We start from the raw sequence: 14,523 nt of genomic DNA, 5'->3' as shown, positions 1-14,523 counted from the left end.
CAGATGCCTTAAAGATGCCTTGCGATATATCGCTCGGTATATTTCGTCTCTCTTACAATGTAGGTGCTAGACAAGGAGCGATATATATTTTAATATTTTGGTATCGTTGGCGTGTGTGAAATAGGTATATCTGTCGGTATCAGGCGATATATTATTGCTCCGTCTGTGACGAGCTTAAGCCTAGGTGGCAGCTCATCTATTTACCTACTAACTACTAGCAATAAATTTGTACTGTGACTATAAATAACTAAATAAAATTATTTATTTTGAAGCACGTGACTCCATAGGGGTTAGTACTGTTAGTGTACAAATTCGAAATAAGATTAATTAAAACTAGATTTTTTTATTAATCTAAAACACTGCCACTCTTTTTATTTTCCCTAATAAGAACTGGGCAATCAAACTTGTCAGCAATCACATTCAGAATGCTGTTAGGACTTTGTATTACTCGCCCCAGCAGGGTTCCAAGCGACCTAGGTCACAGACAGGGCCACTTGCACCATCCCACTAAGACCTTAAGCGAAAAATATATGACACGCTCGCCAGTCTTAAAATTCTACAAAGATTGTTTCAGATCGCGAACTTCGATGGGCTTTCAGAGGACAGCCAGATTTATACTTATTAACCTTCAAGTGTGTAAATTTCGTGTAGACACGTCTTTTGTTTTGCCCAGAACCCTCTCAACAAAGCGTGTGGAACCTGTGTGTACCTGTGGGACTGACGTGCCTTTGTTGCGTCCCTACGTGACGTCACTATGTTTAATACGGGGAGTACTTAATCGCTTGGACGCAGATCGCCTCGTGTAAACCGAACTCACAATAACACAATTATTGCTTGTATACAATGTGTCTTACTGCTGGACACAGGTCTTCACTCTGACACAAAGGCTTTGAGGCTCTTTTGGTGTACAATTGCGTTGCGGTTCTTTCAATTATTTAAGTGAATCAACTTTTTCTTGTTGATATCCAGAGACGATATCAAAAATTGGGCTGAACCAGCATGGGGTTCGGCTACTACTGAGCCAATAATGCGAGCCGCAACCTTACATCAACCAGGGCTAATAAGCGACTTACTACTGGAAAGCGTATGGGAGCCAGCGAGAAAGGCGTTCTTCGACGTTCGCATTGTAAATGCCGACGCCGCCTCGTATGATCTACTCACATGGCCCACGATTGCCCAAATAACACGCTCGCGAAAAACATCGGAAATACGACCTAGCTGCAGAAGATCTCAGAGCCTCATTCACTCCCCTTGTGGTCTCCTGTGATGGCACTGTCGGAACGGAATATGAATCCTTCATAAAAAGAACATCCCTTAAGCTCCGTGAAAAATGGTCCAAAACCATACTCACAAATAATCAACTGGATCAAAGTCAAAATACAAATATCAATCATCAGAGCGTTCTCTCTAAGAATTAGAGGAACGAGAAGAAGGATAGAAAGATTTGGATCTGAAGACGGCTGTGGAATACCCATCCTTGAAGATTAGATTTCTCTTCCTTCTACCGTACAATTGTTTTTAAATACGTTTAAAATTGTATTATTTAATGTAATAAATGTGTTAACCACTTTTTCTTGTCACTAGTTGCCATGGTTATGGTCTCCTGGGTCACTCTTAAAATACTAGTTATTTCGTATTTAAATTAATCAAACTTGATTTTTTTGGTAGTTACAAGGCCTTTCCATAATGGGACATCTACTAAGCACGTTTGTAGAACATGGTACATCAGCTCTTCTAAGAAACTATGCTACTATTGTCTCCTGGCTGATGGGACAGAATAACAACAAGAAATAGTTGATCGACCCATTTAGTTAAGACAGTATTTTTAGGTAATACAGGCAAAATTACCTTGCTAGAGTCTGTGCGGAAAGAAGAGAGTCGTGGAATGTAAGGGACTCTTTCCGCACACACTCTATAAAGACCACCGAGAGCCTAGCCAAGATGACACTCCTACCCACAAACGCCACACGAAAAAAAATGTATCGGGATGACAGATGCTACGAAATGACACGTGACTATTCCCAATTTTCCATTTTAAGTTTCGATTGACGTTTTCTCTCAATGATTGTCATATTGGCTAGGCTCGCTGTTTAGTTTGAGTCGCTCGGTTCGGTAAGCGATGTGAACAGCATGTAGGCTTTTAGTTGATTTGTATTCGTGCGATGCGCGCTCCGTATTCCAAGCTGGCTTGACGGAAACAATGATACATACTGAACGAGTATTTACACACCATGGTCCCTACTCGATTCGGATAAATCCTCTCAAAGCCAGGTCAAGTCAAGAGTACCTATAGAGTAAGCGAAAGAAAATGTATGTCAGTGTCGTAGCAAGTTGAAAGTGGTGGTCTTTAACTCTTAACCTGTTCTTTTTCAACTCCTACAGTTGCACGTCTCTGAAAGAGTATGATAACTACATATAACAGTTTATAGCTCTCGAAATTAATTAGGTCACCTCCGCTGGCTGTGTTCGATGACATGCTGTATCAATGTACATATATGATCTTTTGAAATGTCTAGTGAATAAGCTCTGTTTATTTTTTAACAAATTTTACTTTTGAAATGACTCTATTTAAAAACTTCTCATACGTGCATTTTATTGATAGGTACACGGTAATTTACTCTGTTATTTTTCCTTATTATTGTTAATGCTGGTTTTGCTGGAATGAGCCAATTTGTAAGAAAAAAATCCTTCATATTTATAAATGAGTTTCTTTATACATTAGCAAATTCTTAGGGATAATATGAAATCTGTTAAGTCAAGAACTCTAGATAGACACTTTAGGCTGATTTATGGTATTTCTGATTTTATTTTGTCTTGATTCTTAATTGTAGAAGAAACGTAAAGTCAGAAAAAATCGTTACCCGAGTTAAACAGGTGAAGTATGCTGCTTTATTTTCTTTTTACCCTCGGATTGTATGTACGTTGCTCATATACGTCTGTCAAATCTAACAAACTGCTCAATAATTTGTTCCTATCCATCATTTTCACATTTTTTGTTAAAAGAGACCAAAATTAGAGGTGTAACAGTTTTGGTGCCGGGCGCCCCGTTTCCAGTACAAAATGAACACATACGTGTTCTTGGCAGTTAATGTGTTAATAAATTCAACATTTTTTGTCAACAGCCATCCGTGATGCTCCCAATATGGACCTCCGAATTCCTCCAAGCCGTGTCCCGCATGGACCCGAAGTTCATAGCCCTCCACCTCCAGGAAGTCGGTGGCAAGGCCTACGAGAAGTCCATGCAGTACGTGAAGGACTTCGTGCAGAGGCTGTGCGATTGTCCGGAGTTGCGGCTGTATGACAAGATCAGGATATTCCTCGATGAGGATTTTAGTTCCCCGGAGAAATTTACGGTAAGTCCATACGATGTTGTTAAATGTGTTTTAAATGACAGATATCCCGCCAACGGAGCCGTTGAGACAGTAAAATTCTATATCGACCATGTAAGGACTGGAAAGCTGTTGAAAAGTCTGTGTCTTCAAGTATCGACGATCTCCTAACCTAATATGGACCTCCAAATCCCTCCAAGCTTCTCGGGCAAGGACCCTAAGTTCATAGCCCTTCACCTGCAGGAGGTCAGTGGCAAGGCCTATGGGAAGTCCATGCAGTAAGTACGTCAAGGACTTCGTGCAGAGGCTGTGCGACTGTCCGGAGTTGCGGCTGTATGACAAGATCAGGATATTCCTCGATGAGGATTTTAGTTCCCCGGAGAAATTTACGGTGAGTCCATACGATTTTCTTAAATGTGTTTTAAATGACAGATATTCCGCCAAAAGAGCCGTTGAGACGAATATTCTTTATCGACCATGTAAGGACCGGGAAGCTGTTGAAAAGTCTCTGTCTTCAAGTATCGACGATCTCCTAACCTAATATGGACCTTTAAATTCCTCCAAGCTTCTCGCGTAAGGACCCGAAGTTCCTAACCCTGGTTTTATGTATGACTAACGATCCGTTTTATGTGGTCTTAGGTATGATACTAATGAGTTAATTGGTCGCTTGTGCCAGTGATGAAAATGTGTTACTTAGTAAGGAAATTTCCATACAAACTGAGCCGTGTTCATTGCTCGTTAAATTAGTACTCGTACATATACATATTACATAGTAGAAAGTTATTTTAGCCAGCAGTAAAACTGGTTTATGTTTGTTTTGAGTGTGGAATCGAAGTAACTATTTGAGTAATCCTGTAAATGCGTGTACTTTAACGGAAAATCGATCTTATTCCACTGCTACACGGTTTATATTCCAATATCAGTGAGTATTACAGTTGGTGAATAAAATATTTATAGCATAATCACTGCATTGACGTAAATTTAACCACAAGACCAATTTATTGTTTTTTTTTATATGCATACACTTGAGAGCACTGAATGACTCGGTTTTTGCTCTTAGCTGTAATAAATACCAAAGCGGCTACTCATCCGATGTTTTTTCCGTTTTGTGGAAATCTGTTTTTGCTTCTTAAGAAAAGATGTAAGATCCGGTGCCGCCTTCCTAGTCTTTATGAAATAGGACTTCCCTATTCTAGTTGAGGAAAAATAAACACCTTTTATACGAAATATACCTCAGCAACCATAGTTCGGTAGTCAAACTAAGATGTTCATAATTATAAAGTCCATTGCGTTGCAAACAAGCTTAAAAATGGTTGTTAAACTGTTGATGATTTATAAATCGGAACTTTTTCTTGTTACTCGATGCCATGGTTTTTAATCTCCTATATAAATCGCTCTTAAAACTCTGTTTTTATCAATCAAGTCAAACAGAATTGGCATTTTTGTGGTAGCTATAGGGAATCTCTACTAAGCATGAAACTTGGAAAGGGTTACAAAGGTCGGGTACATCGCAGTGGGCGGCAGAAGGCTAAAATCAATAGTACATTGTGCAACAAGGGGGGTAAGTGAGATATTGGAAACGAGGGAATTAAAGACCCGAGTTTGCAATATAATGTCATTCTTTAACAGATTAGACATCAAAGGCACCGAAAGGGTATCCGGCATTAAAGCCGCGATCGAAAATTGTGTAAAAATATTTTAAAAATTTACTCAAATTATTTTTTTTAAACAGGAACATAAATATTCAATTATAAACGTCGGGTTTTTTTTAAACTAAAACATTTATACCTACTTGGCTCGTATGAATTAGTGACATGATTTAAAAAAAAGGTACATCTCTCTAGCTATAATTCATAACTCCCTCGGGAACAATACAGGCCTTTGTCTTTTAGTACAGTCACCTGCAATAATATGTTACTCTTCGAAGGCCTATAAGGATGTGAAACGCTCTTATGGCTCTACAAATCAGATCGTGTCAGATATTTTTGCGGCCTTCGTTGTGTAACATATTATTGCAGGTGACTGTACAAGTGCATGAAATAAGATCTTTTACGAGCAAGTCTAATGAGAATTAAAAAAAGAAACTGATCTTGTGTCGAATTTGGCACTTCGTCCCGTAACCTCCGAAACACGACATGACGACGGCCGACGACGCCCTTCGGCCACATGTCGGTGCACTCGATAGTACCCCATTATCGATATGAAGTAATGTGTAATGTATTTATGTATGCATTGTCGGTGCAAACTTAACGTAGTCGGAGTCTATCTTCGGTATACAGTCAATTCCAAGACATTTTTTTCATAAATTGATTGCGTATTAACGGCCTGTTTAACTACGTGATTACTTTAATACATCTTAATGACGTCAATAGCGCAAAACCTTCATGACGTGCATCAATAATAATTCATGATGCAGATAATTAACTGTTAATAGTAATAATGGATGCCATAATAGATATCGCGTGCAGGCGTGTGGGAAAATCGATGGCTTAGATATGTTTGAAAGGCTATGGGAAAATAAACAAAACTATTATGGTAAATAACTGTCACGTGAAACATAGGTATGGGTTATATTCACACAAAAATATAGGTGTCTCCTCGGTCTCGGTTCCATTAAGGATAATGGAACCTAATTAAATTGATGTGTGTGACTTAAGTATATCACTCAACAACATAGTTTTAGAGTGTTGTGAACTGTTCTACAAACTTTTGAGTACAACATAAAAACATTATACTACAATAAAGTATGTTAATATTTCGTTTCTTGACTTTATTGATAGGTCCTACAGGTCCTCCAGGTCCTCGTTTGACCCGAAGCGAAATCTGTTTCAAGTCAATGTTGTTGGTAACGACGCAAACATATACCTAAATGTTATAAAAAAATTCTAAAATACATTTTAGACGGGTCCATGGGCCATTCGGCTAATGCCCGAAAGAAAAATCTACTGTATCGTCCATTTTGGCGAAACATTCCATGATTTCTAGGGACCGGCTTATTATGTTCGATGTATGAGGGATCAACCAACGTAAAAGTTGTTCAGCATGGCTTAGGTATTTATCTACATGAGTATGGGTACTGGTTAGACATAACAAAAACACGCTGTATAAGCTTTATACAGCATCCCTGGAATTATACAATTTGCTCCTGTTTGAAGGCTCTTCCATACAAGAAACAGGTTTAATTTTGGTTTCATTGTCAACAGGCACTCGGAAACATGTACTTCGCGCACTCTTCTCTCACCGACCTGAAAATCTGGGACTTTGAGCAGAAAGCCTACGTGGAGGCTACAGGCAAGGAGGTGCACAGTGGCAACATCGAGAAGGTTACTACTAAGGAGAAGACCAAGTTCCCGCAGCATTTCTTTCCTGAGGTTTGTACCTGCCTACTACCTACCTACCTATCCTGGATCCGGTTCCTTCCTGGATACTTGGCATATCAAAATATGCGGGCATCACGCTCGTTTCTCCCTATAACATGCAGGAAGTGGAATAACCTAGCTTTGAGATGAGTTCTTCGTGACTCCTCGACCTGAGGATCTGGGACTTCGAGCAGAAAGCCTACGTGGAGGCTACAGGCAAGGAGGTTCACAGCGGCAACATCGAGAAGGTCACTACTAAGGAGAAGACCAAGTTCCCGCAGCATTTCTTTCCTGAGGTATGTACCTACGTAGAAGGGAAGAGAAGTAGAGGAAGAGCGCCTACCCGGTGGATAGACACAGTAAAGGCATATGCAGGACCCAAGGCCCAGACCTGCCTGCAAATGGCGCAGGGTAGGAGTGTCTGGAAGGAAGTGGTAGTAAGCGTTGGTAATCACGACCCTCGGCAATGAGGATACGACTGGAAAGATGTACCTACTCTGTCAACTTTCCCAAAGTCACACTCCAAAAGAACTCTACTCCAAGTTTGAGTGCCAGTTCCTGGATACTTGGTATGATAAAAATATGCGGGCATCATGCTCGTTTCTCCCTAAAACATGACGATAATGGAATGAGCTAGCCTTGAGGTGTCTCCTTTGTGCTATGACATGAATTCTTCGAGAGACCTGAAGACCTGGGACTTCGAGCAGAAAGCCTACATGGAGGCTACAGGCAAGGAGGTTCACAGTGGCAACATCGAGAAGGTCACCACTAAGGAGAAGACTAAGTTCCCGCAGCATTTCTTTCCTGAGGTACGGTGTGGCCTTAGATCTAGATTGGTTTGTCCACCCTTCCCTTCTTCATATTGCTTGCGAAAGGACCCCAAAGTACGCGTTGTCAACCTAAAACCAATAATTGGTGCAGTCACTAGGTTTTTTTTTTCATAGTAATCCAGGAATCCAGAAAACTAAACCTTATTAGAGTTATTTAACAGTAGTCCGGCTTCCTCAAGGTGTTGTTCTGATGCCGAAAAGCGCCTAGTAAAATATAACCCGACCGGTTTAAATGATGATTTTAAAAAGTCATCGCTTCAAGCCGGGATCCCAGCGATCCCAAGTTTGGGAAGCGCGTGTCTAACCTAACCTAAACTAACAGTGCTTAGGCCCTTATGATTAGATAACTATTTATGGGAGTCGCTTTCGTAAAAACTATTAGTGTCTACGCCAACTCTTGGGATCACTTGCCAAGCGGACCCCAGGCCATAAGCCGTGGCAAAATGCCGGGATAACGCGAGGAAGATGAACTATTCATGGGAGTGTTCTCGTTTGTCCACAGTGTAAGTGGTCCCGTAAAGGCTTTCTTCGCACACGGTGGCTGATTCGAGGCACTGCGGTAGAGTTCGTGAACATACATCTATTCCACGACGCTTCCAATCTGCTTGCTCTGCAGCCCTTTCCTTCGGTAAGTAGATGCTACTAAATAGTACTTATTTTACAAGAATCATGACTACATAAATGTACCATCACGCTCCGCGATTGTTGAGCCATTTAGGGTCCTAGGTAAATTGGTTGTTCAATACTTCCTTTTGTTGGCATAATCACGGAGCGTGACTGTACATACATACATACATATACACACACACACACACACACACACACACACACACACACACACACACACACACACACACACACACACACACACACACTGTACTTAAGTTGTCTTGGACGCAGTTTAAGGACATACCCGGCTTCAAGAAGTCGCTGGCCCAATATTACATGGTTCTATGTTTCACTTCTATCGAACTGAAATTTGAACATTGTCATAGTGACATTAAGTCGAATTTCAACTATCTTGAGAATGTAACATAGAAATTTGTAATGTTGAACCAGCGAAGTGTTGCTTGCTTTATATAAGTACCTAAAGGATGAGGGGTCCGACCCAAAAAGTTTATCCAAATGGTGACGGAATTTCTCATTAAAGTCTAGGCGCGGAACAATACTTAATCCTTTTTTGCTCTGATAAAGAGACAGCGCACTCGGAATATAAAAGCTACATCAATAAATGTTTCATTTAAAGTGTCATTCTATGGAACTTGCTATATAACTATGTAAACAAACCGCCATATTGAAATTGTCTCTGAATGATGACTAGTGACTTTTGTTTATATAGTTAGCATGTTCCATAGAATGACACTTTTCGGTTAAACGAAACTAAAACATCGTAAGATATCTAGAATTAGACCAAGAAAAGTCTGCAGAGATTTTGATAGCCCACTCAAAATTCTATGAAAGTTATGACGTATATAAATAACACTTGAACTGCGTGTGCTATTATTATAGCATATTTTTCGCTGTAGACTTTTCTTGGTCTAACTCTATGGCGTTCCTGGCCTGAATTAGCTATGAATCGTCTCTTTATCTGTCATTTTGACTTATGTATTTGTAAGAAAGGGATTAAACATGATTTAACTAAATCAGCCCAGTAAAGTTTTATAAATAAGGGGTTAATGTTTAACCTTTTCGACGCCGTGTCAAACACAAAAGCTGTCACCCGGACGCCACGTCACCGAAGTCTCAAAACTGAAATTGAACTGTATGCATATGCAAGTAGGTCTGTGTTGCTCTGTGGTCTGCGACGGATTAATCGGTCTTTGGCGTTGGACCTACGGTGCGGATATATCGGTCATTGGCGTCCAAAAGGTTAAAATCAGGTTTCATATATCAACTTATTACTGCAGGTATATTGTCGCAGTCGCCGACGCGCGCTCCGCCACACGCTGGGTCACATCCATTCCGACGTCAACGCGGCGCCATATTTCATCTTCGGAGACTTCAACTTTCGCACCGACACCGGTGGCGTCGTCAAGGTAATTTCTACCTTAACTTGCGTGGAAATATTGTCATTAAGTTCCTAAGTGGAACCTCGATAGCACGAATCTCAAGGGAAACGCCAAAAAGTTCGTGTTAACGAGGTTTCGCCTTATGGTTCGTCTTAGAGAGGTTTTGGTTGGTATAAAATAATTTCGAGTTAGAGGTAAAACTAACGAAAACTTCGTACTACAGAGGTTATTTTATTACACAAACACGTATATTTAGTACCGGTCTTATTGTTTTCTTCGAGTTACAGAGGTTTGTTAGTTAATCAATTCGAGATATGCAGGTGATGAAACAATACGTGTGTAGAGATGGGTAGGGGTGAGTAAATACTGAGTATTTACTCGGTATTTACTCAAAGCACCCGATAAATACCCGTATTTACTCATTTAGGTGGGTAAAAACGATTGCTTATAAAATATTCAAAAAGTGAGATTTAAGAACAAAATTATCTTTTATTGAAGAGTGCTAACGTGTATTAACAATATCTATAAAATAAAAAGCATATAGGACGCTTAATTTAGGAAAAAAAGGTAATTATTAGTGAGAGGCAAATTGTGATAATGCATAGGTAACAATTTTGTTTTAAATAAGAAGGTATTTACTTTAAAAATATGGTACTTCAATTCTATCGATGTTCTAGATAACTGCATGTCGCGCAAAAGTGCGTGTTTACGCGGCACTTACGACCTTTTATTAAGGGTTTTTTAAAGAAAACTCAAAAATGGCTCAACCGATGATGTTCAATATATTGTTTTTTTGTACTCTATTATAGGGCTAATCTCCCGATATGTTTTCATATTTTTTCTGAACTTTGGTTCTAAAGTTATAGAGAGATAAACATTATTTTGGCCTTTCGAAACGGGTTTTTTCCAAAAATATTCAATTTATCCAAAAATGTTCTTAGAAACATTCCAGTTATTTTTAAAGACCAATTTAATGATATGCAACACGTTGGTAGCTTCTGAATTTTTTTTTCGTGACAATTAGTTACATGTATGGAGTGCCTCTCTTAAAAATACATTTCTTACAATTTTGAGTACTTAATCCAGTAGCGGCTTCCATAATACACCTATATTTCAAATTTATATGCCCCTTCCAGCACTCTAAATAGTTTATACCCACCAATTTGGGTATAAACGAGTAAATACGGGTATATTGAGTAAATACTGAGTATTTACTCGGTATTTACCCGTGAGTATTTACTCACTACCCATCTCTATACGTGTATGTTTTCGAAATATAGAGGTCAATTTTGAATTTTCGAGTCATAGAGGTAAAAATTGTACTGAATTCCCGTGAAGGGAATCATTCGTTACTTCGTCATAACGAGGTTAAATATTTCGAGTTGTAGAGGTTTTTAGCTTTGAAGGGAAGGGAATAGCATTTTGTTTCGTGTTAATGAGAATTTCGCTTGTCGTTATGTATCAACTAGCGACCCGCCCCGGCTTCGCACGGGTTAACAAATTATACACTTAAACCTTCCTCAAGAATCACTCTATTGATAGGTGAAAACCGCATGGAAATCCGTTCAGTAGTTTTTGAGTTTATCGCGAACAAACATACAAACACCCAAACAGGCAGACGCGGCGGGGGACTTTGTTGATTGTACAGTCAACGGTAAAAATATGGGTGTACAAATCATCTCAAAAATATGTCCCATAACTCTTATGTCAGTGAATTAAAAACTATGGGACATATTTTTGAGTAAGTTGTCTACACCCATATTTTTACCGTTGACTGTACCATACTCGATTGTCAAATCTCTATATTACAATATCTGTGCTAATGTACCATAAATCATGAACTTCGTGTTTTTTCTTTGTAAATTGCTCTTAAACAGACGTGATTATGTAAAAATTGAAATATCATGTTTTCAGAAAGTGACAGAAGAGCTGACAGCATGCAGACTTCAGAATGGCAACGCCACCGAGTCTTCGAAACTCCAGTATCGAGGGCCGGATGGCAGAATAGTCCTCACAGTAGGCAAGAAGGAGTTCGCTCATCAGGACCACCAGAAGATCTTTCGAGAGCCGTGGGTACGTAGTACTGTAACACTGTAACTTTAGTAAGAGTTGACAGTATGTTGACTGCAAAATGGCAATGCGACAGAACCCTAAGAACTACAATATCGAGGGCCGGATGGTAGAGTAGTCCTCACAGTAGGCAAGAAGGAATGGTGGTCTTGATGGTTCAAACGACCTTCCGTGAGCCCTGGGTACGTCAGTTTCAAGAAAAAATATGAAGGATTTGGATCGGTGTCTGCTGTTTTCTCTTTTTTCTGATGCCACTACCCCTATACTATCTGGCCCTTCGAGCTATCGTCCGATTTTCTTGAGTATACATGCAATATGCCCTTTCAACTTGTCCATTTTGTCTAAAGGGTGTCAGTAAAAAGTTAACCATATAGCGCAAATATTTGCCGCCGACAGGTAAATCTCTGGTATCCCGCCAAATTGTTAGTTTCTCGGAGTCGCACGTCCGAGCCTCGAGTGATTTTGTTTATTTTTATGTCAAAAAACTTGTTTTCGTTAACATTGTTAACAGAAGTCTCTGCTGATAAATTAATTACAGTTTTATTACAGTTGCAACGTTTCGATCGCGAGTTGGAAGCACTGCGGCCGCACTTGTATGAGTTTCCCGTCAAATTCCCACCGACGTACCCCTTTGAGGAGGACGTACAGTTGCCGACGCATTACATGAAGACCAGGTAACTTATTACGTTAATAATACATTTTTTACCCTTAGTCACACTTCCCGTGATGAATTTGAGAGTTATACTGAATATCTTTTGTTTTGGACTAATTCCAATATCGCGAAGCAAAATTTACTGTGCTTTGCCATAGAAAACTTAGAAATCTCATTGGCAAACACTTATGAAATTGCCTTTTTTCCTGTATTCCTGAGATGAGATTAGATTAGGCCCATAGTAAGTCTTTCTGTATGATCTCATTACGCAAATTTTGCGTTTTGTATACATATATAATTACACGAACGGGTCTACCGCGAATACCGCGATAAGATTTCATTGTTTTGACATTTTGCTGGGACGTCAGTCTTTCCGTGACCACACCTGGTGGAACTCAGCTGATACGTCAGAATTTAAGGTATATACCTAAAAACAATGAAATCATATCGCGGTAGACCCGTTCGTGTAGTTTAACATTATGGTTGTGTTGTGTACTGCAGGTGTCCGGCGTGGTGTGATCGTATACTGCTGTCGCAGTCGGCGCGGCTGCTCGTGCAGCACGATCCGGCCAGACCAGAAAGCCGACATCTTCACACGTCTAGGTAAATTACTTCTAAAAAAGGTGAAGTGTGAAAAATTATAAGAATATAATAGACCACCGGTTTGGCCTAGTGGGTTCGAATCCCGGTAAGGGCATTTGACGAGGATTGAATAGGTTTTTGTGATGAACACAGATATTTGTTCCTGAGTCATGAGTGTTTTCTATGTATAGAAGTGTATAGAAGTACGTATTTATTTATATACGTATGTATATCGTCGCCTAGCACCCATAGTACATGCTTTGCTTAGTTTGGGGCTAGGTCGATCTGTGTCCCTAAATATTTATTTATTATTATATCTTTGTCCTAAAAGGCAGATAATCGGTTCAAACCCCGGCATTTATTTCCTGATTAAGCATGTGTTTATGTATTAATCTATTCAAATATGTACTATTTTTGCAGGAAGTCTGTAGCGGACTCTACGGACAGCAGCGGCCGCGTGTCGTCGTCGGACACGTCGCCGGCACGCTCCGGCTCGCCGGCCAGGAGCCAGCAAGTACACTCATTGTTACCATTCTCAACACCCTATAGTTAACTCTACGGACAGCAGCGGCCGCGTGTCATCGTCGGACACGTCGCCGGCACGCTCCGGCTCGCAGGCGCGCAGCTAGCAGGTACACTCATTGTTATCATTCTCAACACCCTATAGTTAACTCTACGGACAGCAGCGGTCGCGTGTCGTCGTCGAACACGTCGCCGGCACGCTCCGGCTCGCCGGCGCGCTTACAGCAGGTACACTCATTGTTATCATTCTCAACACCCTATAGTTAACTCTACGGACAGCAGCGGTCGCGTGTCGTCGTCGAACACGTCGCCGGCACGCTCCGGCTCGCCGGCGCGCTTACAGCAGGTACACTCATTGTTATCATTCTCAACACCCTATAGTTAACTCTACGGACAGCAGCGGCCGCGTGTCGTCGTCGGACACGTCGCCGGCACGCTCCGGCTCGCCGGCGCGCTTACAGCAGGTACACTCATTGTTATCATTCTCAACACCCTATAGTTAACTCTACGGACAGCAGCGGTCGCGTGTCGTCGTCGAACACGTCGCCGGCACGCTCCGGCTCGCCGGCGCGCTTACAGCAGGTACACTCATTGTTATCATTCTCAACACCCTATAGTTAACTCTACGGACAGCAGCGGTCGCGTGTCGTCGTCGAACACGTCGCCGGCACGCTCCGGCTCGCCGGCGCGCTTACAGCAGGTACACTCATTGTTATCATTCTCAACACCCTATAGTTAACTCTACGGACAGCAGCGGTCGCGTGTCGTCGTCGAACACGTCGCCGGCACGCTCCGGCTCGCCGGCGCGCTTACAGCAGGTACACTCATTGTTATCATTCTCAACACCCTATAGTTAACTCTACGGACAGCAGCGGTCGCGTGTCGTCGTCGAACACGTCGCCGGCACGCTCCGGCTCGCCGGCGCGCTTACAGCAGGTACACTCATTGTTATCATTCTCAACACCCTATAGTTAACTCTACGGACAGCAGCGGCCGCGTGTCGTCGTCGAACACGTCGCCGGCACGCTCCGGCTCGCCGGCGCGCTTACAGCAGGTACACTCATTGTTATCATTCTCAACACCCTATAGTTAACTCTACGGACAGCAGCGGTCGCGTGTCGTCGTCGAACACGTCGCCGGCACGCTCCGGCTCGCCGGCGCGCTTACAGC

General features: G+C 41.4%; 1 protein-coding gene and 1 long non-coding RNA gene across 2 annotated transcripts in view; both read left to right on the top strand.

The window, feature by feature from the left end:
• LOC134801309 (uncharacterized) overlaps positions 1–14,523 on the top strand; it is a 121,049-nt gene that overhangs the window by 94,367 nt on the left and 12,159 nt on the right. The window lies entirely within an intron of this gene.
• The window catches only part of LOC134801308 (uncharacterized), a 36,890-nt gene that overhangs the window by 10,208 nt on the left and 12,159 nt on the right, over positions 1–14,523 (top strand). Inside the window, exons 2-9 of the mRNA XM_063773850.1 lie at positions 3,123–3,353; positions 6,533–6,700; positions 8,021–8,146; positions 9,426–9,554; positions 11,442–11,600; positions 12,147–12,271; positions 12,751–12,852; positions 13,252–13,345. Coding sequence (XP_063629920.1) covers positions 3,123–3,353; positions 6,533–6,700; positions 8,021–8,146; positions 9,426–9,554; positions 11,442–11,600; positions 12,147–12,271; positions 12,751–12,852; positions 13,252–13,345 — 1,134 coding nt within the window. The remainder of the gene's footprint in view (positions 1–3,122; positions 3,354–6,532; positions 6,701–8,020; positions 8,147–9,425; positions 9,555–11,441; positions 11,601–12,146; positions 12,272–12,750; positions 12,853–13,251; positions 13,346–14,523) is intronic.

Source organism: Cydia splendana, chromosome 21 (genome assembly GCF_910591565.1).
Source record: "Cydia splendana chromosome 21, ilCydSple1.2, whole genome shotgun sequence".
NCBI lineage: Eukaryota > Metazoa > Arthropoda > Insecta > Lepidoptera > Tortricidae > Cydia > Cydia splendana.
Note: the sequence above shows the minus strand (reverse complement) of the source record. Positions and strands in the feature narration are given on the sequence as shown.